The following is a 26,748-nucleotide window of genomic DNA, read 5'->3' as shown; positions in this document are numbered from 1 at the left end:
GAGTGGCCTTGGTTTTCAGCATGAGTCAGTCATCTGAAACTCTGGGTCAAAATCAAACGGCAGGCAGGGGAGTTTATCCCTTAGTGATATATTTTTAAAATGCTCCTGTTTGAATTTCTTGCAAGCATCGCGCCGTCACGTCGGTAGCCCAGAGTTGAACATTGAAAAGATCGCACGGGGTGATTCACTCCGGAGCACGCGCTAAATTTACTGCCACGAGTGGACATCCCGCGGCATTTATACTGCATAGTGTAATCGCTTATCAAACATATAGAAACGCGTAGTTTTGAAGGACATACCTGGTTAACAGTCAACATCTGTCTTGCCGAGCAATTTCCATTACGCTGAGCACCTGATTTTTCAAAAATCATCTTCAGACGCTAATATGAGGATTTTTGCAACTGAAAATTATATTGGTGTCAAAACCTGCGGTTTAAAAAATTCGAACGAGTGTGTTCATTGTTGGACTAAATGGTGGATAGAAGAAATCGGAAATGCTTATAAGGGAAGAGCACTGAAGGAGAGGTCGAGGGGAAGGAGCGCGCTCCCTCCCCTCTGTATTTCAAGCTACGAGGCTATGAGCGAAGGAGCAAGGGAAGAACACGTCCGATCTGGCATGTGACGTCGTTGCCTTTAATGCGAAGGGGCGAAGGCGCAGCAATGTGATATACGCAGTTTGCGTTGCCTGAAGTTTCCAGTCCGTCTCGTCTTGTTTGAATGCGCTTATGCTACGCTTGTTTCTTCCGAAATTGTGCTGTTTGGAATATGTTGAATATTAGTAGCCTTGTTTTAGATATAAATCTTTGTGTCAATCAATTAGAGCTCAAAAAACTTAAATGCTGTCAGATATACATCGCGTTTGGTCTAATTCTTTTTAGAACCTCGTGCGTGTCTTACAATTGCTGAAAGATATCGAGATATCTCAGAAGGTGACTCACCTAGCATTTGACCTCCAGAAACTCGGAAAATTGAACCTGGTAGACCGAAAAAGGTCAGTTGGTGAGATGGGGTAGGGATGAAACGCGTTTCCATTGTTCCCCAGTAACTTGATATTTTCCTATTTTCCTGTGGAGTCTCGGAAAGGAAAAAAATGGCAGAGGCATTGGCTGATGGAGGGCCGAGTGTAGTTCCGTTAGGCCCCTTGCACGCACCGATTTTGGACGGCCGGTAAAATATCGGCCGATATTTTACCGGCGAAGCGATGCTTGCACACATGCCGGATTTTTACCGGTCAAACGATAAGCCTTAAAATTTTCCACGGCTGCAATTCTATTGCAATACTTCTGCGAGAGCTTTTAAACAAAATTGTTCGTGAGTAGGACAAGCAACGTAGAGCGATGGCGTATGCAAAGAGAGGATCGGAACTCTTTCTACTCCCTCTTAAGCCGCTATTACCACTGCAGTTATCAAAATTTCCTCTTTCAAATAGTACTGAAAGAGGAAATTTCGATACCTGTCGAAATTCCAGGCATACGTCTGCAACACCGCACGATAGGATAAAAAAAAATGCTGCAAAATGTTTTTTCTTTACAGCTTCGATCCTCAAAATAGGGGTGCGCCTCTTACACGTGTGCGCCTCTTACCCACGCTTATACGGTACTATCAGTCACATTACAAGTGATGACGACTATTGCAAATCTAATTTGTTTAATGCCTAATAAATTAATATGTATTCTTATTATTATTCTGCATCACTGATACCAACAATACCATATACAGTGGAACCTTGATCTATCGTTTTCCAAGGGGATGGACGACAAAAAAAATGAATGTGGGGAAAACGATGGATACCAGTATGTTTGATAAGGTTACCTACAGAGCAGGAAACGCAAGATTTTGGGGAGTGATATTCTGCAAAGGATTCATACAGGAATTTAACTGTTCACAGCAATATTTAAATTTTATGGAAAAACTTCTAAGTTTTACCAAAGAAACACTTCAAAGTCAAACCAAGTATATGCCCTAAAGGGTATATACTTGGTTTGACTAATATCAAATCTCTTTCAAGTATCCTAAGGGAATACAACACCTTGCTAAAACCAATTTGTTGCAACGCCATCTCAGCATTTACACTGCTATGATGGATTGCTGCCTGATGTAAAAATTTATATCTGTCAAATGCCATTTTAAGTGTACATATTGTAACCGATGCCGCTTCGCACGATTCATGGGCATCTTAATTGGCATTTACGAGGTAGGGAAGGCTTATGTAATTTTGTGTGAATGTGTGCGTGTGTATGTGAAGTGAAGCGTGAATGGCCCAGGTGCTGTGTTTTTCCTCCCCCCCATGATTCTTCCACCTAGTTCAAGAGCAGAATTTTCCTATATGTACGTGACTAGCAGTAGGTTTACCCGACCCCCCGCTCGAGAGACGAACACCTGCACATAGCGAACGGAAGGTGATGTAATCCGCTACCCCTCCCCCCTACCCTATTGAATAGTCGGAGAAAACCTGCCATCCCGAATCTCCCCTCCTTACCCCAACCCCCAGAAAGAAGGGACCTAATGGGCTATAAAAGCTGAGTACAGCAGGGTAAAAAGGAGACTATTCGGCATGGAGAGGCAGCCGGAGGCTCTGGCGGTCATCAAAGGCATTTCCGTAAAGCCTGTGGACGAGAGAGAGAGAGACGCAGCGAGACGTGGAAGTTGACTTCGAATTCAATTACGGCGGTAGCAAGTGAAGAGGAGACGAATGGGAGATTTCCAGCACGCAAAATAGAGAAACGTCACTCCAAGGCGCCCAAGTGAAGAGATTCTCTCATCCCACAGCGAGAGGAAATGCAGCGACATTGACCGGAGCCAGCCAAGGAAGCCATCTCCGTCCGCAACACAGAGAGAGCCAATAAGTACTCTTGTCACCCTATATCCCCCTCCCCCTGAATTCAGGAGATCCCCGAAGAGCCCCATCTCCCCCCCTATTCAAGATGAGAAGAACTGTGAAACATTCCTGAGCATTTTTTTATTTTTTTCTGCCCTCCCCTTTTCCCATGTGTGTGAACGGTTAATTATAGTAATTAGGACAAAATGCGATAGTTTGATATTGGCGTTGGACATTATTCTACTGTTCCGTTTTCTTTCATTTATGCCAACATTTGTTAAAAACAGAGTTTCTTTTCTTTTATTGTTTTATAATTGTTGTCACATAGTATTTAACTGGCCAGTAGCAGTAGTTTTATTTTTTTTTTAGATTCAGAAGAATAATCCATTCATGTGTTTTGTTGTTCATTTCAAAGTTAAATTGTGTATTAAAAGTTTTGTTAAAATTGTAATTTGTCACGTTAGCCTTTGTTATTTTGTGCAAGCCAGCCTCCATTCAAAAATTGAAACCCACCCCACACCCACTTTTCTCTTTCTGTTTCCCCCACCTCCCCTTACTCCCGAACCACGACCCGCTCTCCTTGAGTGAACCCTCCAACGAACCCTCCCCCACTCCCAAAACCCGACGAAACGGGTTACAATATTTATGAGAGCAATGAACATGTTACGCCCATAACAAGAGTTTTTGCAAGAGTGCACTGATTGATTGGGAGATGGATTATATGATGGACCAAAAATAGCCTACTACTACATACATTTTTAAAACAGTCGAGGAAATCATGCAGGGCGTTGCATTAATTGACATCAGCACGCCCACTTGACATTATGAGTATTCCGTACTTTTCAGGGTGGGTTGAATTCAAACTAGCGAGTGTTTTCCGAGAGGTTTTAAAAAAGTCAGGTTTCATTTTTATTAGTTTTATTTTTATTAACCTTCGGACCATGGGCCTTCCAAAGAAACAAGGGTGAACTTAAAAGGTGGACTAAAAATAATTGAAGATGAAGAAAAGAATCTGGGTTAGAAGCACGTGCATATTGCTGAAAGCCTCGGGTTGTCCACCAGAACATTAAGCCAGTTAAGCTACCGAGGCATCATTCTCCCTTGTGGAAATTTGTGGACTATACCGGACTAGGTATTTCAAATGATAGATTATTTTTGGCCTTTGTGATCCATCTCACAACCAATCACTACACTGGCGAAAGCGGTTGTTTTAGGCTTAACATACACATTGCTCCCGAAAATTTGTGTACTTGAAATGGGGTTTGATGGATAAGATTTTTTGCATCAGACAGAAATCCATAATAGCAGTGCAAATACCGAATGAAGTGCAATCAGATTTTAGTGAGATGGCATGTTCCTTCAGGACATTTGAAAGAGATATTAGTCGAATCAACAATATGACCTAAGTGTTTCACCATAGTACTAATATTCCTGTAATCGGCTAAAATCTTTGAATCCTTCAATCAATATCATAATTCCTTTCAAAAATCCTTTGTTTCCAGGGACATAGGCAACCTAGCCAAACATTCCCACATTGATCGTTTTTTTTTTCTTCGTCCATTTCCCTGAAAAACGATAGATAGAGGTCCCACTGTATTCTAAAGTCAAGCCAAAATTTATAAATTTCCAACAATTCCCAAAATTAAATAAAAAGAATATTCCAGTGCGACTGGTGGTCTCCAGTGTTAAAGTTCCTTCCAGAAAACTTGTAGCCTGGTTAAATTCTCGTTTTAGGGAGTCAACTAATTATCAGACAAGGTTTAGAGTGAAAAACGTAACGGACTTTTGGGACCGGCTCTCCAAGCAAACTCCTCCCCCCCCCAGAAATACATATGTATGCATTAGTAAATTTTGATCATAAAACATTTACATCAATATTCCAGCCTTGAAAGCAGTTGAAGTGCAAAAAAAGTGCTATCAAGTACGAGAACAACCATCCAACGAGTGATTTTGTGACTCTATATGTAAAAGTGTGAGGGGAAAAAAATTACTTAAAATTAAATGGATGAGATAAGCACAGGCAAATGGATTAATAGATTAGCAATGGATAGATCACCATTGTCACCGCTCCTTGCTAACCTTTAAATGGACGATTTTGAACAAATACTGTTCAGTAGTGGATCAGTGAACACTAAGAACATCTATTGCTGGTTCCACTATGTTGATGACGTTTTTGCAAAAAGGACTGGTACTCAAAGACAATTGGATACTTTTTGAATAACTTTAAACACCCAGCTTGACAGTATGAAATTTACATGTGAAAAATAAAACAATGGTGCAATTTATTTTTTGGATGTGACAGTTTCTAATAGTGTAAAAAATTTTGAATACGCTATTTTTTGCAAAACCACCACCACAGGCCATATTATCCCCTCTGACTCATGTATCCCAAAAGTTATCGACATTTCACTTCCTCCTGAATAGACAGCTGAATATTCTCTCTCCACACACAAATTTAATGAAGAATTACAAACAATTAAATCAATAGCAACAGCAAATGGTTACAACAGTGACCTGGTAGATAAAATGCTCTTCAAGAAACACTCCATAAGAGCACAAAACATGCTATTTCATCCCTTATGCAGGCTTCTTCTTTAGGCACACAAAAGGATACATTTAAGTAGGGTAAATTACCGTATTTGGAGTTCTTTAGCAGAAAATTAGTAACCTATTTCCTAATGACAACTTCAAAATAGCCTTTTACAATAACAACGTTTTAAATGTTTTTAATAATACAAAGGATAAAGATGATCCAATAGAGAATAGTGGCATGTATCTGTTAGAATGCAACAAGTGTTCTGAGGCCTACATTGGACAGACTTTCCAGATGAGAGCATAGGAGCACAAGAGGTGTTTCTTAAAGTGTAGCCTCTCCCAGTCCCACATTGAGAAAAACCCGTGGGAAGAAAACCACACAAGTGATTTCACCACGAAAAATCTGCACCCTGAAGAAAAAGGAAAGAGGAGAATGGACAGAAAGGAGGAGTTGGAGATAAGGAAGGAGACCCATGAATAAACAACCTCTTTCTTCTCAATGACATTCTGTTTGAAAACCTTCCCCCCCCTCCTCAATGCCTCTCAGAGAAAGTATCGATCCGTAATTCCCATGGACACCCTCACACCTGGCCCCCTTAGTCACCAACGACAACCCGAAAGCAAAACCCAAAGGCCTCCCACCCTTCCTTTCCTCTCCTCCTCCAACCTACAAGTGTCAACCCCTCCCACCTACCTTCTTCCTCCCCCATATCCTGGAACGAATATAAGAACCAAGCCTTGGATTCAACTCTTTGCATCTGATGATGATGCCACTGAGATGTAACTAGTCATACCATTTAAATAATTAGTGGAATAAAACAAAGTTTTTTCATTTCATTATGAAGCAATTCTTAGTTCATTTAGCTTTGGGTGTGACTTGTTCTTGTGTGTATTTATTCTTTCATAAGATCCTAAGGCAAATAAAATTATTAACAGAATTACAATTAAAAAATGAATGAAATAAATTTAAAGAATGGTTACTTTGTTTTGAAGAAAGGCAGGAAAGCCCCGCCCATAGTAGGCAACTCGAAAATACTCAGGCTCCGCACGCATTTGCTTCATGATGTTGTCATAGAACAGGGACATCTTCTGCAGGAGGACACTGAGATTATTGTAGTCATACGTCTCTGATTCATACTCCTTGACAAGCTCTTTGCACACATCCAATGCGTACTCCCACATCTGGAGAAAAACAATAGACACTCACATCGGTAATATGCAGGGATGGGCAAAACAAATAGTCAACGGTAAAACACCTAGTATAATGAAGCATTAATGACAATCAAGGAGGTTGTAAATATTTGGACCACGGGTTTTGAGCAAAGTGTGGCCAGAATGGGGGTGCTTGGGTAGGATCAGTAGCCACGACGTCCACTTTGACCGAAACAATCCCATTAGGGTCAATGCTTTATATTTGGTCATAACTTGTCAATACATTAAAATAACCTATGGAACACACAATATAAACCTTTTATTCTCACTTCATTGGTAGCCTTCGCAAAGTTATGACTCAAACATCTTTTCCCAGCGAAAAATTATCATCAATCACCACGGTTACGTTCTACAGCCTTCTCAAAATAAAATTTACGTGAGTGAACTAGTCATTTACCTGCACTTACACTGATGCTGAATTTCATTGTAGCCAACAGAAATTAACAATTACAGTATTAAAGTATATCTTCAAGGATATTCCCATTGGTAAAGTGGCTAACAGACACAACAGAGTTTTTACATTGATAGAAGTATCGCGAATGATGGGAAAAATCCAATAACAATCACGGGCGAAATACTAGTGATTGTAGTAGCATTTTTTTAAATCATTGTAGTGCATTTTCAGAACACAACTTAGCCACATCAAATATCAGTCGGAGACTTAGTCCAAAAATTGTCAAACCAAGGTGGCAGCACTTTGACCACGCTAAAAAAAACTCGAAACACTGCCTCCAGATATTCACAACGTTCCTCCGTGCACTCAATGAAGAAATTAAATGTTGCCTCACATACATGTTTACAATATTTTGTCACTTTTTACCATTAGTTGTTCCACCACAAGATTTATTCTTTCCATGGCTGAAGACATTTCTTATGTTTTCACTAAAATTTACTCCATGATTCAATAAGTTTGATTTATTCAACCACATGATATTTTATTAGGTTACCAAAAGGAAAATGAACGTTCAGAAGCAAATCGCTTCAGTTCATTTGAGTAACCACAGACAACCGAGCAGTCATAGTCCCAAAATTAAAGAACAGAATGAAATAATTTAATAGCAATATAAAGAGAAAATATTTTAATCAAGAATTTTGCAATGCTATAAAACATTCTATAATGTATTTAAAACTGGATTCTGATATTTAAGGTAAAATTTTGTAACCAAGCTCAATAATCAAATTAAGTAAAAAAAAGTATTTGACACAACTCTATAAATTAGCCAAAAAAACAGTAAGATAAATCATTTCTGCCTTAATAAGATAAAATCATTTCACTATGCAAATACCTTTCCTTTGTCGAAGTACTCTATGATGTCGTCGTATAGATTTTCCTTGAGCTCTCGGTGAGTTTGGCAATGGGGATAGCGATTGGATTTTAACAGAGTGGGAAGAGGGTTGTCAGACCAGTTGAGCAATTTGCTGTGCAATCGCAGGGTAAATGCAGCCTCGGTGTAATTGTCACATTCCAGATGTAAATCACACAACTTATTCACATATCGAATATACATCTCCTTCCGATTAATTTCGCTGTAAAAATCCTAAAAGAATAAAAAAATAATAATAATTAATGCACACACATAATTGCACACCTATACAAATGTTATGTATAGAGGTCCGTGAATTTCGCGAGACGCGATATCGCGAAATAACGCGAAATCGGTTATTTAAAACGAAATTTCGCGTTATTTGCGATTTTAGGTGGATTAGCGAAAAAATCATATGTAATGAGTCGTAATCTATTAAAACATAAGCCTTCATTGTTTAACGCTGCCGACGTTCATTTGCTCTATCTCATTACGATTCCAAGGTCAATAGGCTCGTTTAGCCTCGCGCATCCGCGTAATATCGCGCACTGAGGTGAATTATCCGCCAGAATTTGCCGTTAAATTTATCACTGCCTCTTTCTTACCTGAAGAATTAGATATTATGAATTAAAAATGCGCGGAAAGAAATTTAGCGCGGCCGCGGAGGAGCGGAAATACAAGCTCACACGCCCGATACGCGTCAATGCCGAGCAGTAATTCCGGCGACTCACCGCGGCGCATTAGACTGCGTTATTGGATAACTTGTTGCAGGAATACCTTGAGTATGGGTCTAATGTAACAATTTCGTTGACTTAAACACGGCCGCTGGCTGGGACCGGGTCGCCGTTCACGGCACGGCCCACAGCGTAGCAGAGTCGTCTCGTCTGAAAGCGGCCTGAATTTCACGGCGTCGTGACGTGAGCGGCGGCCGGCGAAAAGTCGTTTCGTCAGAAAGCGGCCTCAATGGGTGCTTTCCATTCATTGACACACGTCGACTTGCGTCGCGGTTTTCGTGTTCCATTCGGTGTGTGTCGCCGACTGTTGTGACACAAGTCAACAAACGGTAACGCACAGGAATAGGAGAGTTATAAACAAATGCCGCGAGCCGACACAAGTCGACGCGTGAGTCGCATGAATGGAAAGCACCCAATGTAGCACTGCCTGTATTTCGCGCCATACACGGCGCACCGCCGGGCCGGATTGAAATGGACGCCGTGGTGACCATGGCGGCCGTCAACGGCACCGTGCGTTAACTGCGCGGTTCGATTCGTTTTAAGACATCCATAGACACGTAAGGTAATTTGAAAGCACGAAGCGCTAGCAGTTGGGAGAAGGGAAGGAAGGAACAGAAAGGATAGGAGGAGAGGGGATTCTCCTTATTTGCAGACGGATTGTCGAATATTTAGCTCTCCACTGAGCTACAATGCAAAAAAATCATTTCGACATTGGCCAAATCTAATACCTAATTCTTCAGGTGAGAAAGCGTCTCATTCTAGATGCTTCAGGATCGATAAATGGGAAATAATTTTTCAAGTTTCTTTGAATCCGATTATGTTTAGTTATGTGCGCTTCTTTCTCTGCCTTTCCTGACTGATAGGCAACAGCTGTAATCAAAACTAAGCGACTTTGTTGTATCTAGCTGCTGTCCCATCTTCCCTCAACACCTGGGTGAGGGGTATCGAAAGGGAACCCACGACATGAAACATTTCAGACAATTTGTAAGTTATACAGTACTGCAGCTACCCAGCACTCAGTTTGAAAACACCACCGTGATAGGTTGTGTTTTGGGGTTAGACTGTTTTTTTTATCGTAGTTCCAGCTTTCAATATTGAACGAAGGATAGGAATTTTAAAATGCCAAAAGCTAGTGATACTCTTCACACCAGGGTAAGTGAATTTAGTTGAGAAGGATGTTATGTGAAAGACAGAGTATTACTGTGCAAAGTTTGTGATAAAAGATTTTAATTCAAAAGATGTGACACTTAGTTAAAGCACATCAGTAGCGATACTCATAAACGTGCGAAAGAAAGGGGACCCACAAAACGACAGCTATCATTTGAACACACAGTCACTCACTCAAAGAAAGGAAAGGAGGAGCTTGTTGTTTCCACTACAGAAGCATTTTTAAAGGCTTTATTTAGTGTAGAGAAACTTGACAATGCAAAAATCCCGGAATGGCTCTTGAAGTATACACATGTGTACGCACGCTCTGCGCGCTCGTTAAGGGGCTCCGCCCCTTAAAAACCCCGGTTCCGGCTTCGCCGTCTACATTGTGGTCGCTCGAAGACTTTTAAAGTTCGAATCTATATTATATACAGCGCTTCGGGTAACTGACTGACTGATGGATACAAATTCCCGACCACTTCCAGAAGTGCTGGAGAGCTGAAATTTGGCACGCGTCCGGGGAACCCGAAATGCCGCTCCAAGGCGGCGAAGCCGCCCCGGTGTTCAAGCGGCGTAGTGTCCCCCATCTCAACTCACATTCAACCCCTGGGCGGCGAAGCCGCCCTTCAGCGAGGAACGGCGAAGCCGTTTCGAGGAATGAGTGGGGCGCCTCCCTACCCCTTGGCCGGCGAAGCCGGCCCCTAGCTGAGGTGAGATTATTCGAACTTTAAAAGTCTTCGAGCGACCACAAATGTAGACGGCGAAGCCGGAACCGGGGTTTTTAAGGGGCGGAGCCCCTTAACGAGCGCGCGGAGCGTGCGAGTAATCTCACCTCAGCAAGGGGCCGGCTTCGCCGGCCAGGGGGTAGGGAGGCGCCCCACTCATTCCTCGAAACGGCTTCGCCGTTCCTCGCTGGAGGGCGGCTTCGCCGCCCAGGGGTTGAGTGTGAGTTGAGATGGGTGGAGTCTACAGCGGCTGCGCCGCTTGAACACCGGGGCGGCTTCGCCGCCCGAGGGTTACTGAAGCTCCCCCTCGCCTACGCCAGTCACTCCTCGGAAGGGCTTCGCCGTTCCTCGTTGTGGGGCGGCTTCGCCGCCTTGGGGTCGAGGAGCCCCCCCGCGGCTGCTCCGCTTAGTCCTCATTAATGCTCTTCTCCACCGAGAGGGGTGCCAAGGGGGATTCGGGGGTTTTAAGGTGTTATGCATGCGGTCACTAATCGTCCACAGTGATCACGTAGCGATGATTGTAAAGGATAGTGCAATGCGGAGTAATAGTGGCGACAAGTTCCCATAAAAGAAGACTCAATGGCAAGTTTTTCATTTTTTGCGGGGGTTCCAACGGAATACCGGGGGGTTTATACTTGTGTTAAACCAGTGGTCACAAATCGTTCTCATAAATTCCGTGCCGATAAGTCCTAGGGGTGCGGAACAGTGGTCTGACGATTTTTTTACCGGAGAGGCGATTTATTAGCAAATGGTTTTGGGAGGTTTCACGGGCTTATCAGGGGTTTTAATAAATGGTGGGGGCACTGGTTAAATTGTGACGAAAACTACTCGGAAAGGCGACTTTTAATTTTTTTATTTTTTTTGGCGATGTTCCAGGAGGTGATCGGGGGTTTTCTGGTATTTTTCCCGTATGGTTTACGGTGGCTCGCCCTCACCAAATATTCCGGATCTAGAGCTCAGAGGGGACGGGAAGTGCGGCGTAATGTTTGAGAGAAGTTCCCAAATAGGAGACTTAATGGCACATTTTACATTTGGGGGGTATTTCAGGGGGATTCCGGGGGTTTATGTGTGTATTCCAGGTGGTCATCATCCGTTCAAATAATTTCCGTGGGGATGAATCGTTGGAAGCGGTGGTATACTCACGAAAAGTACCCAAAAAGTAGACTAATATGCAAAATTTTATTTTTAGGGGGGTGTATGTGGGTTTACCGGGGGTTTATAGGTTTGTCCTACCAGGGGTCATCAGTTGTCCACATCAATACCGTAGTGATGAGTGGCAAGGCTTGGGCAAGTGGCGGAATCGTGACGAAAAATACCCGAAAAGGCTACTTATATGCAAATTTTAATTTTTAGGGGGTTTCGGGGGGGTTAAAGATGACGATACCATATGGTCACATTCATTTACTGTCATATCTAACAGTAGTGTGCCCTATGAACTCCATATTTCAGGAGTAATACAAAAAAAAAAGGAAACCAGTCCCCGAAAAAAGTTAGTAGTGCCCGCCATTTTTATTTTTTCGCGTTTAAACCCATTAAATCATTTACTAGATGTTTATGTTTTCTGAAAGACAATGCATAGTTGTATATAACTATAAAGTTTGAAAGAAATCAGTCGGGTAAAAATTGACAAAACCTTGTGTTAATCTTTTGGAAATCGTAATTTTCAGTGATTTTCGGAATACTTTAATTTTTTTCTGAGTAACCAAGCACGATGTAAGAAAATTGTTACCTACATTTCGTAGACGATGTTATGAGCATATATAATAATCATTTTCGTTGTCCAACACCTTAAATTAAGTCGAGGGGAGGGGAAAGTTTGAAATTTTTTTCGAAAAATCAAATTTTGGACGCCATTTTGGCTGTAATTTTCTCAAATGGAAACTAATAAATTTACTTAATTACGTGCCTACGTTCATCAGCTTTCAAAAAATGCATTAACGACTCGCGTGGCACGCACGGTTCGCACGCAGTAAAATAAAAACCGAAAGACGGTCACCGGAAAAAGCCCGATTTCGGCCATTTTGTCGTCCTAGCGACGACACGTGGCGGAAACTTCCGGTTTTCGGATTTTTCCTCCGGATCATTTCGGTTTCCCCGCACGCGTGCCAAATTTCAGCTCACCAGCACTTCTAGAAGTGGTCGGGAATTTGTATCCATGAGTCAGTCACCACAAGGGCTGTATATAGGTGGGACTCGCCGCGCTGCGCGCGCTCGTTAGGGGGCTACGCCCCCTAAAACCCCCCCGAATCCGGCTTCGCCGGCTGCCCCCGCCGGACGGCTTCGCCGTCCCACCCGCGGCTCCTCGGAACGGCTTCGCCGTTCCTCGCCCTGGGTCGGCTTCGCCGCCCAGATATCGAGGTAGCCCTGTGACGGAGACCCGCTAGTGCCTCGGAATGGCTTCGCCGTTCATCGTGGAAGGGCGGCTTCGCCGCCCAAGGGTTGCCCGAGTCCCCCCGAGGCGTCGACTCCTGAGAACGGAATCGCTCTTATCGTGATGGGGCGGCTTCGCCGCCCGAGGTTTACTGTGTCCCCCCGAGCCGTCGACTCCTCCTAACGGCTTCGCCGTTCCTCGTCTGTGGGCGGCTTCGCCGCCCATGGGTTATCCGAGTCCCCCCGAGGCGTCGACTCCTGGGAACGGCATCGCTCTTCCTTGTGATATATCCCGCCGCCGCCCAGATATCGAGGTAGCCCTGTGACGGAGACCCGCTGGTTCCTCGGAACGGCTTCGCCGTTCATCGTGCGAGGGCGGCTTCGCCACTCAAGGGTTACCCGAGTCGCCCCGAGGTGTCGACTCCTGGGAACGGCATCGCCCTTCTTCGTGGTGGGGCGGCTTCGCCGCCCAAGGTTTACCTGGGTCCCCCCGAGCCAACGACTTCTCGGAACGGCTTCGCCGTTCCTCGCCCGTGGTCGGCTTCGCCGCCCAAAGTATACCTGTGCCCCCCCGAGCCGTAGCCACCTCGGAACGGCTTCGCCGTTCCTCGCCTGTGGGCGGCTTCGCCGCCCGAGGGTTATCGGCGACCCGCATCCGGCTTCGCCGGCTGCCCCCACCGGACGGCTTCGCCGTCCCACCCCCGACGTCTCGGAACGGCTTCGCCGTTCCTCGTCAGGGGTCGGCTTCGCCGCCCAGATATCGAGGTAGCCCTGTGACGGAGACCCGCTAATTCCTCGGAACGGCTTCGCCGTCCATCGTGGGAGGGCGGCTTCGCCGCACAAGTGTTGCCCGAGTCCCCCCGAGGCGTCGGCTCCTGGGAACGGCATCGCCCTTCCTCGTGATGGGGCGGCTTCGCCGCCCAAGGTTTACCTGGGTCCCCCCGCGCCATCGACTTCTCGGAACGGCTGCGCCGTTCCTCGCCTGTGGGCGGTTTCACCGCCCAAGGGTTATCTCGTCGTAATGGGGCGGGTTCGCCTCCCAAGGTTTACCTATTTCCCCGAGCCATCTCCTCCTCGGAACGGGGTCGCTGTTCCTCGCGTGAGGGCGGCTTCGCCGCCCAGGGGTTATCGGCGCCCCCCCTCGTAAGCTTCCTCGTAATGGGGCGGGTTCGCCTCCCAGGGTTTACCCCTGTTCCCCCGAGGCGTCAAATCCTAGGAACGGCGTCGCCCTTCCACGTGATAGGGCGGCTTCGCCGCCCAAGGTTTACTGTGTCCCCCCGAGCCGTCGACTCCTCGGAACGGCATCGCCGTTCCTCGTCTGTGGGCGGCTTCGCCGCCCAAGGGTTATCGGCGCCCTCCCCCCGTAACCTTCCTGGTGATGGGGCGCCTTCGCCGCCCAAGGTTTACCCGTGTCCCCCCGAGGCGTCGAATCCTGGGAACGGCATCGCCCTTCCGCGTGATGGGGCGGCTTTGCCGCCCAAGGTTTACTGTGTCCACCCGAACCGTCGACTCCTCGGAACGGCTTCGCCGTTCCTAGTCTTTGGGCGGCTTCGCCGCGCAAGCGTTATCGGCGCCCTCCCCCCTCGTAAGACACGCATTCGGCTGCTCCACGTGTTGGAGCGGATTTGCCGCCACAGGGTTCTCGGAGGTTTTCCGCGCATCTGACTCCTTGGAATGTCTCCGTCGTTCCTGGGGCGGGGTCAGCTTTGCCGCCAGGGTTTTCACTCCTCACAGAGCAATGCGTACTACCAGCCTTCCCCTATCGTTTACAAAGGCTGCCGTGGGATAATTTGGCTGAATGTAGACGCATGCTAGCCGTGATTGTGGCATTTTAGCTTATGACGATGTTTTTAAGGGGGTCTGGGGGGTTTCCAGGGTTTTTTTTATGAATATACTGACAACGGTCGCAATCATCCAAATAAATTCCTTAGCGATGAGTCATAGGAGAAGGGAATTACTGCTAAAATATGCGAAAACACCGAAGAACATGCTATTCACAGAAAAAAAATAATTTTTTCCCTGGTCTTCTTGGAAGCCACGTGAAACATCGAGGGGTTTTCTTGCATAAAATGTCTTTGTCTACCTACAGTAAAAATTCCAGCGAACTTTCTGTAGGGGAACAATGAATTCTCCCGTATTACTCACATTTAGATTACCAATTCTGTGTTCTCCACATAGCGGTGCATAGGCGCTGTAATAAGGCATAACTATTGTGAATTTCGTAGCCGTACCTTATGGGGAAGTGTTTAAAAAAAATCGGTTTTAGGTGTCCTTGTCCTGGAACCCCTTTTTTACTCTACTATTTTGTTAAGAAATGTACATTTAAAATTTGAAGTTTTATTGCGGGTGTGTAATTGGGGCAGGATAATTGAACATGACGGGTGAATTTAGCCGACACAATTCCCATTCGGAATCAATAAAAACGATACAACTGGGATGAATGGTACACGAAATATACGACTTATTAAGTAATATTTATTTTTTTGGGGGGGTCACAGGGGGTTTTCGGGGGACCTAAAGTGCTTGTTCTGTAAAACGCTGCATCGTTTACCTTGGATAAAAATTTCGGCTCTGTAGCTGTAGTGTAAGCATGCTTTTTCGACGGTGACACCCGTTGAAATTAATTATTCTGCGTTCTCCTGGTAGCGGCGCGTAGGGGCACGAGAAAGACGTCAATCACCTGAATTTGGTGTCCGTACCACGTCGGGAAGTGGTAAAAAAAAATTCCGAAAAATTTAAAATCGTGTGTTGAGGGAATGCAAACTTCACGGCGGATGTGTTGTAAGTTACCAAACGTTGTAGGAGTCGCAATTTCAATGAAAATACATAATCGTTAATTACTCGAAGTTCGATTAACATGTGGATATCCAAGGATAGCCAAAAAATTAAGAAAAAAATCTAGTATCTTGCATGAAATTGAATTGGTCCTACGATTATTGCAAATTGGTCAAAAAAATTCCCAAAGTGAGCCCATAAGAAAAGCATTGGAAATTTTAAATTGTTAAAAAAAACTTTTAAACAAAAAATTGCAAAGGCAACCACACCAAAAAATCAACCAAAAAATCTAGTATCTCATAAGTTAAGGACTTATTCCTACAACGATTATAAGTTGGTTTTAAAAAAATCCAAAGATAAGCCCATAAGAAAAGCATTGGAAATTTAAAAAAATTATAAAAAATACTTATAAACAAAATATGGCAAAATGTTTCACATCAAAAAATCGGCCAAAAAATCTAGTTTCCGTCAGTGACATTTCACGTTCCCGTGACATTTTAAAGTAGGCAAATAATATAAAACGTTTTAGTCCCATAAGGCTCCAATGTTAATTCGGATCGATATATCTCGAAAACCGATCGACTTTTTCGAGTTTTCGGACTTTTCCCTCCGATGAATATTTTTTCTCCACGACCCGTAAAAATTTCGTCTTCCCAGCACGTCCGGAAGTGGTCGGGAATTTCTATACGTGAATGAGTGATAAGTGAGCTATCTGTCACACATCGGGTTGTATATAATATAGACTCGGAACGGCTTCGCCGTTCCTCGCCTGTGGGCGGCTTCGCCGCCCAAGGGTTATCGGCGACCCGCATCCGGCTTCGCCGGCTGCCCCCACCGGACGGCTTCGCCGTCCCACCCCCGACGTCTCGGAACGGCTTCGCCGTTCCTCGTCAGGGGTCGGCTTCGCCGCCCAGGTATCGACGTAGCCCTGTGACGGAGACCCGCTAATTCCTCGGAACGGCTTCGCCGTTCATCGTGGGAGGGCGGCTTCGCCGCACGAGTGTTACCCGAGTCCCCCCGAGGCGTCGGCTCCTGGGAACGGCATCGCCCTTCCTCGTGATGGGGCGGCTTCGCCGCCCAAGGTTTACCTGGGTCCCCCCGCGCCATCGACTTCTCGGAACGGCTGCGCCGTTCCTCGCCTGTGGGCGGTTTCACCGCCCAAGGGTTATCTCCTCGTAATGGGGCGGCTTCGCCTCCCAAGGTTTACCTATTTCCCCGAGCCATCTCCTCCTCGGAACGGCTGCGCTGTTCCTCGCGTGAGGGCGGCTTTGCCGCCCAGGGGTTATCGGCGCCCTCCCTCGTAAGCTTCCTCGTAATGGGGCGGGTTCGCCGCCCAGGGTTTACCCGTGTTCCCCCGAGGCGTCAAATCCTGGGAACGGCGTCGCCCTTCCACGTGATAGGGCGGCTTCGCCGCCCAAGGTTTACTGTGCCCCCCCGAGCCGTCGACTCCTCGGAACGGCATCGCCGTTCCTCGTCTGTGGGCGGCTTTGCCGCCCAAGGGTTATCGGCGCCCTCCCCCCGTAACCTTCCTGGTGATGGGGCGCCTTCGCCGCCCAAGGTTTACCCGTGTCCCCCCGAGGCGTCGAATCCTGGGAACGGCATCGCCCTTCCGCGTGATGGGGCGGCTTCGCCGCCCAAGGTTTACTGTGTCCAACCGAACCGTCGACTCCTCGGAACGGCTTCGCCGTTCCTTGTTTTTGTGCGGCTTCGCCGCCCAAGCTTTATCGGCGCCCTCCCCCCTCGTAAGACACGCATTCGGCTGCTCCACGTGTTGGAGCGGATTTGCCGCCCGAGGGTTCTCGGAGGTTTTCCGCGCATCTGACTCCTTGGAATGTCTCCGTCGTTCCTGGGGCGGGGTCAGCTTAGCCGCCAGGGTTTTCACTCCTCACAGAGCAATGCGTACTACCAGCTTTCCCCTATCGTTTACAAAGGCTGCCGTGGGATAATGTGGCTGAATGTAGACGCATGCTAGCCGTGATTGTGGCATTTTTGCTTATGACGATGTTTTGAAGGGGGTCCGGGGGGTTTCCAGGGTTTTTTTATGAATATACTGACAACGGTCGCAATCATCCAAATAAATTCCTTAGCGATGAGTCATAGGAGAAGGGAATTACTGCTAAAATATGCGAAAACACCGAAGAACATGCTATTCACAGAAAAAAAATAATTTTTTCCCTGGTCTTCTTGTAAGCCACGTGAAATATCGAGGGGTTTTCTTGCATAAAATGTCTTTGTCTACCTACAGTAAAAATTCCAGCGAACTTAGTGTAGGGGAACAATGAATTCTCCCGTATTACTCACATTTAGATTACCAATTCTGTGTATTCCACATAGCGGTGCATAGGCGCTGTAATAAGGCATAACTGTTGTGAATTTCGTAGCCGTACCTTATGGGGAAGTGGTTAAAAAAATCGGTTTTAGGTGTCCTTGTCCTGGAACCCCTTTTTTACTCTACTATTTTGTTAAGAAATGTACATTTAAAAATTTGAAGTTTTATTGCGGGTGTGTAATTGGGGCAAGATAATTGAACATGACGGGTGAATATAGCCGACACAATTCCCATTCGGAATCAATAAAAACGATACAACTGGGATGAATGGTACACGAAATATACGACTTATTAAGTAATTTTTATTTTTTTGGGGGGGTCACAGGGGGTTTTCTGGGGACCTTAAGTGCTTTTTCTGTATAACGCGGCATCGTTTACCTTGGATAAAAATTTCGGCTCTGTAGCTGCAGTATAAGCATGCTTTTTCTACGGTGTCACCCGTTAAAATTAATTATTCTGCGTTCTCCTGGTAGCGGCGCGTAGGGGCACGAGAAAGACGTCAATCACCTGAATTTGGTGTCCGTACCACGTCGGAAAGTGGTAAAAAAAAATTCGGAAATATTTAAAATTGTGTGTTGAGGGAATGCAAACTTCACGGCGGATGTGTTGTAAGTTACCAAACGTTGTAGGAGTCGCAATTTCAATGGAAATACGTAATCGTTAATAACTCGAAATTCTTTCGTCTTTTGGATACATGAAGATAGCCAAAAAATTGAGAAAAAAATCTAGTATCTTGTATTTGAAGGAATTTGTCCTACGATTATTGCAAACGGGTGAAAAAAATTCCGAAATTCGGCCCATAAGAAAAGCATTGGAAATTTAAAAAAATTATAAAAAATACTTTCAATCAAAATATGGCAAAATGTTTCGCATCAAAAAATCGGCCAAAAAATCTAGTTTCCGTCAGTGAAATTTCATGTTCCCGTGACATTTTTAAGTAGGCAAATAATGGAATATGTTTTAGTCCCATAAGGCTCCAATGTTAATTCGGATCGATATATCTCGAAAACCGATCGACTTTTTCGAGTTTTCGGACTTTTCCCCCCGATGAATATTTTTTCTCCACGACCTGTAAAAATTTCGTCTTCCCAGCACGTCCGGAAGTGGTCGGGAATTTGTATACGTGAATGAGTGGTCAATGAGTGAGGTATCTGTCACACATCGGGTTGTATATAATATAGATAAGGTAGTGGGGATTTTGCCGTTTGCTGATTGTATTAGCTAAGACTACATACTTGAACCATTCATATACCTTGAACCAATATAAATTGAACCACTTCTTTCATGTTGTTTTATCAGAAATTTTGTGCTATCGAAATTGTGTTAAATGTTAAGTAAAATGCTTAATAAAAGTATAGGTATTAATGAAACAAGTACCATAAAATAATAAAACGCCTATACACCGGGAAAAATGTAACATTATAATAACACTGCCAAGATTTTCTATAACACCAAAATCACATGGTTTTAAAACGAATTTTAGCAAAAAATAAAACCACTTTCACGGACCTCTAGTTATGTAATACAGAGTTTGAAAATATAAAGAATATTGCAAGAGTGCCCGCTTGCCGTTCTCGCATCACCTCGGTTTCTCTCTCGGGGTAACAGAAGAGCTGGATACCGAGTCACGTTAAGACGAGAGTCTAATATGTGACACCCCTTATACCTTGCAACCTCATGGCATTTCGACCCATGAAGGAGGTTGTCACGCTTGTGGCCTCTTTGGGCATCTCGCAAGGGACCGACCGTATACAGAGGGTAAACAGAATGCAGCGCTTTAAGTGCAGGAAGGAAGGGCACTGGGCCAGAAGCTGCCGGGCACAAGGACAGAGTAGTTTTAGCCAGCGAGCTGAGATGTCGTTAAACGATTCTGGGGCCGAGCGAGTCGCCCACAACGGCCCCAATTGAGGATCGTACTCCCGTGTGTGCACTGCGAGGGAGATGTGAAGGATTTGGAGGTGACTGTGATGTGTGGAGGCATGCGGCGACGAATGTTGGTGGATATAGGGGCGCAAGTGAGCCTTAAAACTGAAAGGCGCTGTGGGGGCCGAACACCAAGGAGGTCTCTGTTCAGGATAAAGGGATTGAATGGAGGGTTTATTTGCAATTTTGGAGAGGTGGTGGTTCCACTCGGTATCACCGATAGTGTGTATAACCTAAAGGCTCAGGTTGTGGACAGTTTGGCGGGTCATGAGGGAATTTTAGGAATCGACTTCCTCAGCAAAAATGGGGCAATAATTGACGTGAGCAGAGACATATTCACAGTTGGTGGACGCGTAATTTGTCCACCCGAAAGTGGAAGGGAGGAGCACGCGGAGGTGGAGGCGAGAATTCCCATTGTGGCCAAGGGAGGTTGACGGAGCTACCACCCACGCTAGGGCGGACTGCAGGGGTCGTGTCCAATTGTTATGGAGATAAGGATGGGAGTCGTGGCAGTGAACATCACGGAGGTGAGACCGAGAGACACAACAACGAGGGATGCATCAAAGGAGCCAGAATATGCAGGAAGTAAGTGACACTGCCCATGGGTGAATATGCTGGTACGTCTTGTGTGAGCAGAGATCATACCAGCCCGGAGCATTCATCTCATGACTCTTCCCCTTGGTAGCGGCTGGAGGGAAGGCCATGAGTGCACCCAGGATCACTTCATTCAGAGAGCTTAACTGGAGGAGAGCTCCAAACTGCCGCACGTTCGAAAAATTGATCTTAATTCCGGCGTCACAGGTGGTCGCAATTCTCCTTTAGGTATCATACTCTATAGGTTTTGTTGTATATGTGGCGTACATATCTCGAGGTAACTCAGTGATCCTTTTTTTATAATTGTACATGAACACAAAATTTCGACAGAAAAGAGGGTCCACCATTTTGTATCATAACGACGATAAATATTGTAAGAAAGTGAAGAAATTAGTTTGTATGAAATTGAAATGATATGTGGCACTAACATACTATAGCTTTAATGCAATTTAACTTCTTTAAAAGATTCAACGTCCAACATCTGTCAAGCACGATATTCTCCATGGCCAACAGTGAGCTGTGAACTGTGCCGCACGTTCAAAAAAGCAATCTTAATTTCGGCGTCACAGGTGGTTCCATTTCTCCTTTTGGTATCAAACTCTATAGGTTTTGCTGTATGTATATTGTAAATATCTCGAGGTAACTCGGTGATTCTTTTTTCTTTATAATCACACCTTAACACAATTTTGACGAAAAACAGGATCCGCCAGTTTGTATCGTATCAGCCACAAATAATGCAACTGAGTCATGGAAGTTGCCAAGAATTAACAATAATAGACTGCATAACAATAGTGTAAATTTCTGTTTCTACTGAATTACTACAGAAGGTGTGGCATTAGTTTTAACATGCTTAATTTCGAAAAAAATTCAAAGCGGGCAATTTTTGTGAAATTTGTTCAACTTAAGAGCCCAAGAAGAATCAAGAATCGCAGGATTCCCTTAGCAAATTCCTGTTCTTAATCTATATTGTAACATATTATTAAAAAAAAAAAAAAATAGAAATAAACTATTCATACCCTCATTCTATTGGAAGAAAATGGCATACATATGTTTCAATAAACATCCTTGCCTCGCTTAGCGCAATTTCGATAAAGCGCAAATTCATTCCTCGGGGAAACACCCTAACGCTGCTTAGCCTAGTCAAATAACCTTTAAAACTCTCTAGATAAAATGTGAACTTGCGCTAAGTACACATGAAATTACACTCATTTTATGCATTTTAATAGTATTGCTTGCCTTATATTTTATTATTTGTTTATATATTCGTCGAAATCCATTGCTGCACAAAGGGCATAAACATTACTCATCATGCATATGGACAGCCGACCCATCGAAGACATTTTTCTCATCTCCGTAACAGAATGACAATAGTTAATTTAGATCATTAATTAACCGTGGAGCTAGTGGAAATGAGTTTTTTGAAAGCAATAAGGTTTGAGACGTAATTTTTGCCGTCATAGGTTATCGAGTGAATTGACTACCACGTAAAGGGCTCACCTGTCCAGTCTTCAAGGCCAGCAGGGAGCGGAGGCCCAGTTGCGTATGAAAAGCATCAATGTGTAAAAGGGCCCGAGAGAGAGTCTCAATGGGACAATGGCTTCATTCCTTCCCAGCAGCAGTAGGCCCTCTGCATCTCAGGAATACGGTGCAGAGTTGTTCAGCGGTAGGTATAAACATGGTTTATAGGAAATTCGATACCCAATACTTATGCTACCGGGAACGCATCCCTATCTTCCCAATGTTAAAATGCTCTCATATAACGCAAATTCGTATGGTGCAAAGACCCCAAGGAATGCATCCCTTGCGCTAAACGAGGCATGGGTGTGACTTTCACGGCAAAAGCATGAGGAGAAAAACAAAAGATGATGAAAATTGCAATACAATTCTTGAAATGCAGTGTTTCTCCCGCTCCATAAGCAACAGCATCAAACTTTCCCGCATGTATCTTTTTTTTTTTCGTCCATTCCCTCGAAAAATGATAGATAGAGGTTCTACTGTACGGACAAAATAAACCACTAACCTTTAACCACAGCAGCTGATACGGTGGTAACAAAAAATGAAGAATTTCAATGCATAAAATTATCAAACTTCATCACACTTACCAGAAGGTTGACAGTACAGCTCATTCGATTTTCTTTGTTTTCATCATTTATTATAAATCGGTATTCCAAAAGACGCTCCATCAACCTTGTCACTGTTTTTACAAATTTTATTCCCTGAAAAATCATAAAAGAATACATGTAGAAGTCTGACATGACATTTGGGGAGCATTTGCTGGGAATTTTTTAAGGGAGAGAGTGCTGCTCACCAGGTCCTTCATGGTCGCATGGCTGTCGCAATGCGAGTACATTATAGTGTAGAAGAGGTCCTTGTAGTGTTCATCACCCCTGCCCCCCTCCACCAATATGTCCAACTTTGCTATCATTTCATTCTCAAACTGAAAAGGGAAGAATGACATAAAATTCAAATTATAATTTGTTTAAACAAAATCGCAATGCATACAAGCATGGCCAAAATGCATTCATAAAGGACAATGGCCCGCAAAACATGGGATTATTTGAATTTATGGGCAACTCCTTTGATTGAGCAAAAAAAAAGTACACAAAACTGATAGATAGCAAATATGTGCAAACACTGCACCATCTATAAATTCTTCAGGTTTCGAAAGCTTAATATCTAGGGTAAAAACTTTGACCAAAGGACGAAAATGATCATAGGAAAGCCATCACATCAGTCACTCAATTATGTCATCACTGTTTTCTCACTGAATGCATTTATCTTAGTTCTCAATCCTATAGCCATTGAAATCTCATTAGAGGAATAACATTTTATAGGATGAATTAGGAAAGAAATAACAAGCAAATTGACAGTAGGGCACTATACAATTGCCATTATCCCGGGGACGTCAGCTATGAGAAGGATGATTTTTTCAGAGATAATTTGAACTACCCTTGGAAATGGAGGACCGTGTGATTAAACAAAACACCAAAATAACCTCGAAATAAAAGTCAGCCCAAGGTAACCAAAAGTATACCAATGGCAATACATCTCTTGTTTAACAAGAAATCCCCTATTAACACTAAGTATTCTCACGTGAAGCGAGGTGTTCATATCACATCATGGCAAACGTATACAGTAGAAACCTGCTTTTACGAGCGCTCATAATCCCACGGAAATTACTCGCATGCATGAACTGAAATTTGCGATTTGTGCACCACTCCGGCTATGATTTTTACACTGCTTCCCCTCAATTTTATTCACCCCCACTTTTCACTAACCCTATCCATTGTTGCTAAATGAGATCCCATGGCAAATAAATATTACTATCTCAAAGAGAAATTTTCAACGCTAACAGGGTCAAAACTTTTCTTAGCATGTCAGTGGACTGCTCTATTAGCCAATTGAATACTTCCATGGATAGAAGAAAGGCAAATTAAGGCTAAACCAACTGCTAATTCTACTGCCTCTGCTTATTTTGTTGAGGGAGAGGTAACTCAAGAAATTAATTTTCCAATTTAAAAATTTTCATTCTTAAACAAAGACATCATACCATGCCATAGGACATATGCAATGACTTAAAAGACAACCAAATACAATATCATTATTAACCCCTTCCCTGATTCGGACGAGATATCTCGTCCTAGGAAGACGCGCAAAAACTGACGCGGCCGAGTTAACTCGTCCTTTGTCAAGTTCGCTTCTTCTTTCGTGATCTGGACGAGATATCTCGTCCCCTTATTAGAAGTACATAGTTTTGCCGCGAGAGTGCATACGTGTCTTCACAATGCATGATATCCTGCAAACTTCCACATTTTTTCGAGGCCCAAAAGAGGGGAAAAATCTATTATTTCTCGTATTGTTTATGTATCTAAACCTAATGTATGTCGAGATATGATAAATGAACATAGAAGCATATTCCATGCGCTTTATAAATAACTGCGATGACTTTACACAGAGTTTTTATCAATCGTTGGAGCAGCCGAAGTGAGTCGGCAGACAAGTGCCGTCTTGCTACTCTGAAGGTCGCGCGTTCGAATCTTGCTATCGGAAAGGATGTTGTAATACCTTTATTCAGTGAATAAATTGATTTGAAACATTTTATAAACACTACCAAGCAAAACTATCATTACTTACTCTTTATTGTAGTTGACGGGACCTCGTAAATAAATTACGTCCAAGCTGCTATTCCAAAGGTCGCGTGTTCGAAAGCCATTTCTGTAAACTACGTAACAGTAGTCGGGAACTTTCTGATAATGTTCATTTTCAGCAATATGGTGTCAAAATCTTCGCACCGAAAATCAACTTGCTCAGTGATGTTTTACTGTCTTTTTTCTTTATAATGACCAACTATATCTTTGTTTTTTAGTTTTCCGTTTATTATTTAGCTACAAATACAACTGACTATTATTTCATTTCTGTAAGTTCGTCAATATTTGTGACCGTGCATAGATTTGAGATGGAACCTTCGGCTATTCAGCAATTTCTCACTTCCAGGGAAGGCATATTTTCTATCTCCCAACCCCCTTGTTTATCCATCCCTTCTCTTCATCCATTGTTTTCTCCCCTCCGCCTTTCCTTTTACACACTGTCGCGGCCGCCCTTTCATCCTTTTCATCCTCCTCCCCTCCGATCTCCCTTTCATGCAACCACTGCACCCTCATCGGTTTTTCCCTACTGCCCTCCACTTTCCCTTTTTACAGCCGCACATGACCCAAAACACTCTTTCTCACCATTTTTCCCTTCCCAATGCCTCTGACCCTCATGTTTTGGTTTCTTTGCCTCTGTCCTTTTACCACTATCTGTTTTGGGTTACTTACACTCCCATTCCATAAAATTCTAGTGTCAGTTCTACGGAGTCTTTTGGAGTGTTCACATCTAACATTTATTTCCTCTGCGAATTACTGTACAAAGAGCTAGATTCGGCATAAAAACTTTTGTCCTCTGCAAGTCCAGCACTGGATACGTCTGGTCAACAATCATTTATACCGGGAAAGGCACTACTCTTGACAAAGACTTTGAAAGTAAGCCAATGTCCTCCCAAGTGGTATTGTCACTGATGAAACCACTATTTGAAAAAGGGTATTGCGTCACGACAGACAATTATTATACCTCTCCACAACTAGCCAAGGAACTAGTTTCTCATTCTTGTGATACTTATGGAACTGTGCGCAGAACACGAAAGGGGATGCCAGAGGGGCTGAAGAAGAAAAAAATGAAGAAAGGAGATGTGGCAGCTTTCCGTAAAGGAAAAATTTTTGTTCTTCCCTGGAAGGACAAAAAGGAAGTAACGTTACTCTCTACAGTTCACAATAGGGAAATGAGAGAGGTGCAGAAAAGGGGGGCAGTGGTTATGAAACCAAAGGTAGTCATCGATTACAATGAGACAATGCGGGGTGTTGACAGGGTAGATCAGCATTTGGCTGACTATCCAATCCCAAGAAAAAGAGGGAAAAAATATTATAAAAAATTATTTTTTCATTTGATGGAAATTTGCTTATGGAATTCATATGTTTTATGTCGAAAAACAGATAGTGATAAAACACATTTGCAATACAGGCTGGACCTAATAGATAAAATGATTGAACTGTACTTCCCAAGTGTTCCCTCCCCTAAGGCAGGTAGGCCACCTGCAAAAGCTCATCCCCTCCGAATTACCGAGAGGCATTTCCCAGACATAATCCCACCCACGGAAAGTAAGTCAAACCCAACTCCGAAGTGTGCTGTATGCTCCCGAAAGCGAGATGCGCGTGGAAAAATGGTGAGGAGGTAGAGTCGCTATTTTTGCCCTGACTGTAATGTGGGTGTTTCAAAGTGTACCACATAAAAATAGACTTTTAGTTTTTATAATATTTTACCGTTTCAAATTTGGAGTTTATATTAATATTTTTCTAACTCCATCGTCTGTTTTTATAGTGAGTAATTTTTATGACTATATTTATTGTGAAATATTTTACTCGATTTTTATGCAGGAATACATGAAATTTTTTAAAAAGTGATATAATAAGAGTAAATTTTAAAATAAATGACTTGGTAAAACACTTAAATGAATGTTTTTCATTTAATATCTACCTGTAAATAATTAAAAAATGTAATAAAATAATATGACATTTTTTGTGATATTTGTTGAGAAATATCCGTCAGTGAAGGGGTTAAGAGCCAGAGGATCAAGAGTGCATTTATCTCACGATAACCTTTCTGTGAATAAGCTCCATTAGGCAAAATGTACAGAATCTTAGTCCCTACGACTACCTATTTCAATAGTCTATGAAACCTACTTTTT

At 43.7% G+C, this 26,748-nt stretch overlaps 1 protein-coding gene across 11 annotated transcripts in view; it reads right to left on the bottom strand.

Annotated features, from left to right (window-relative positions):
- The window catches only part of LOC124154723 (dedicator of cytokinesis protein 1), a 186,885-nt gene that overhangs the window by 55,989 nt on the left and 104,148 nt on the right, over positions 1–26,748 (bottom strand). For all 11 annotated transcript variants that reach the window (XM_046528607.1, XM_046528614.1, XM_046528611.1 and 8 more), the window contains 4 exons: positions 22,777–22,905; positions 22,571–22,684; positions 7,852–8,103; positions 6,335–6,535 (listed from right to left, as the gene is read on the bottom strand). In XM_046528607.1, the coding sequence (XP_046384563.1) occupies positions 6,335–6,535; positions 7,852–8,103; positions 22,571–22,684; positions 22,777–22,905 (696 nt within the window). The remainder of the gene's footprint in view (positions 1–6,334; positions 6,536–7,851; positions 8,104–22,570; positions 22,685–22,776; positions 22,906–26,748) is intronic.

Source organism: Ischnura elegans, chromosome 2 (assembly GCF_921293095.1).
Source record: "Ischnura elegans chromosome 2, ioIscEleg1.1, whole genome shotgun sequence".
Lineage (NCBI taxonomy): Eukaryota > Metazoa > Arthropoda > Insecta > Odonata > Coenagrionidae > Ischnura > Ischnura elegans.
This window is presented reverse-complemented; position numbering and strand designations above follow the sequence as displayed.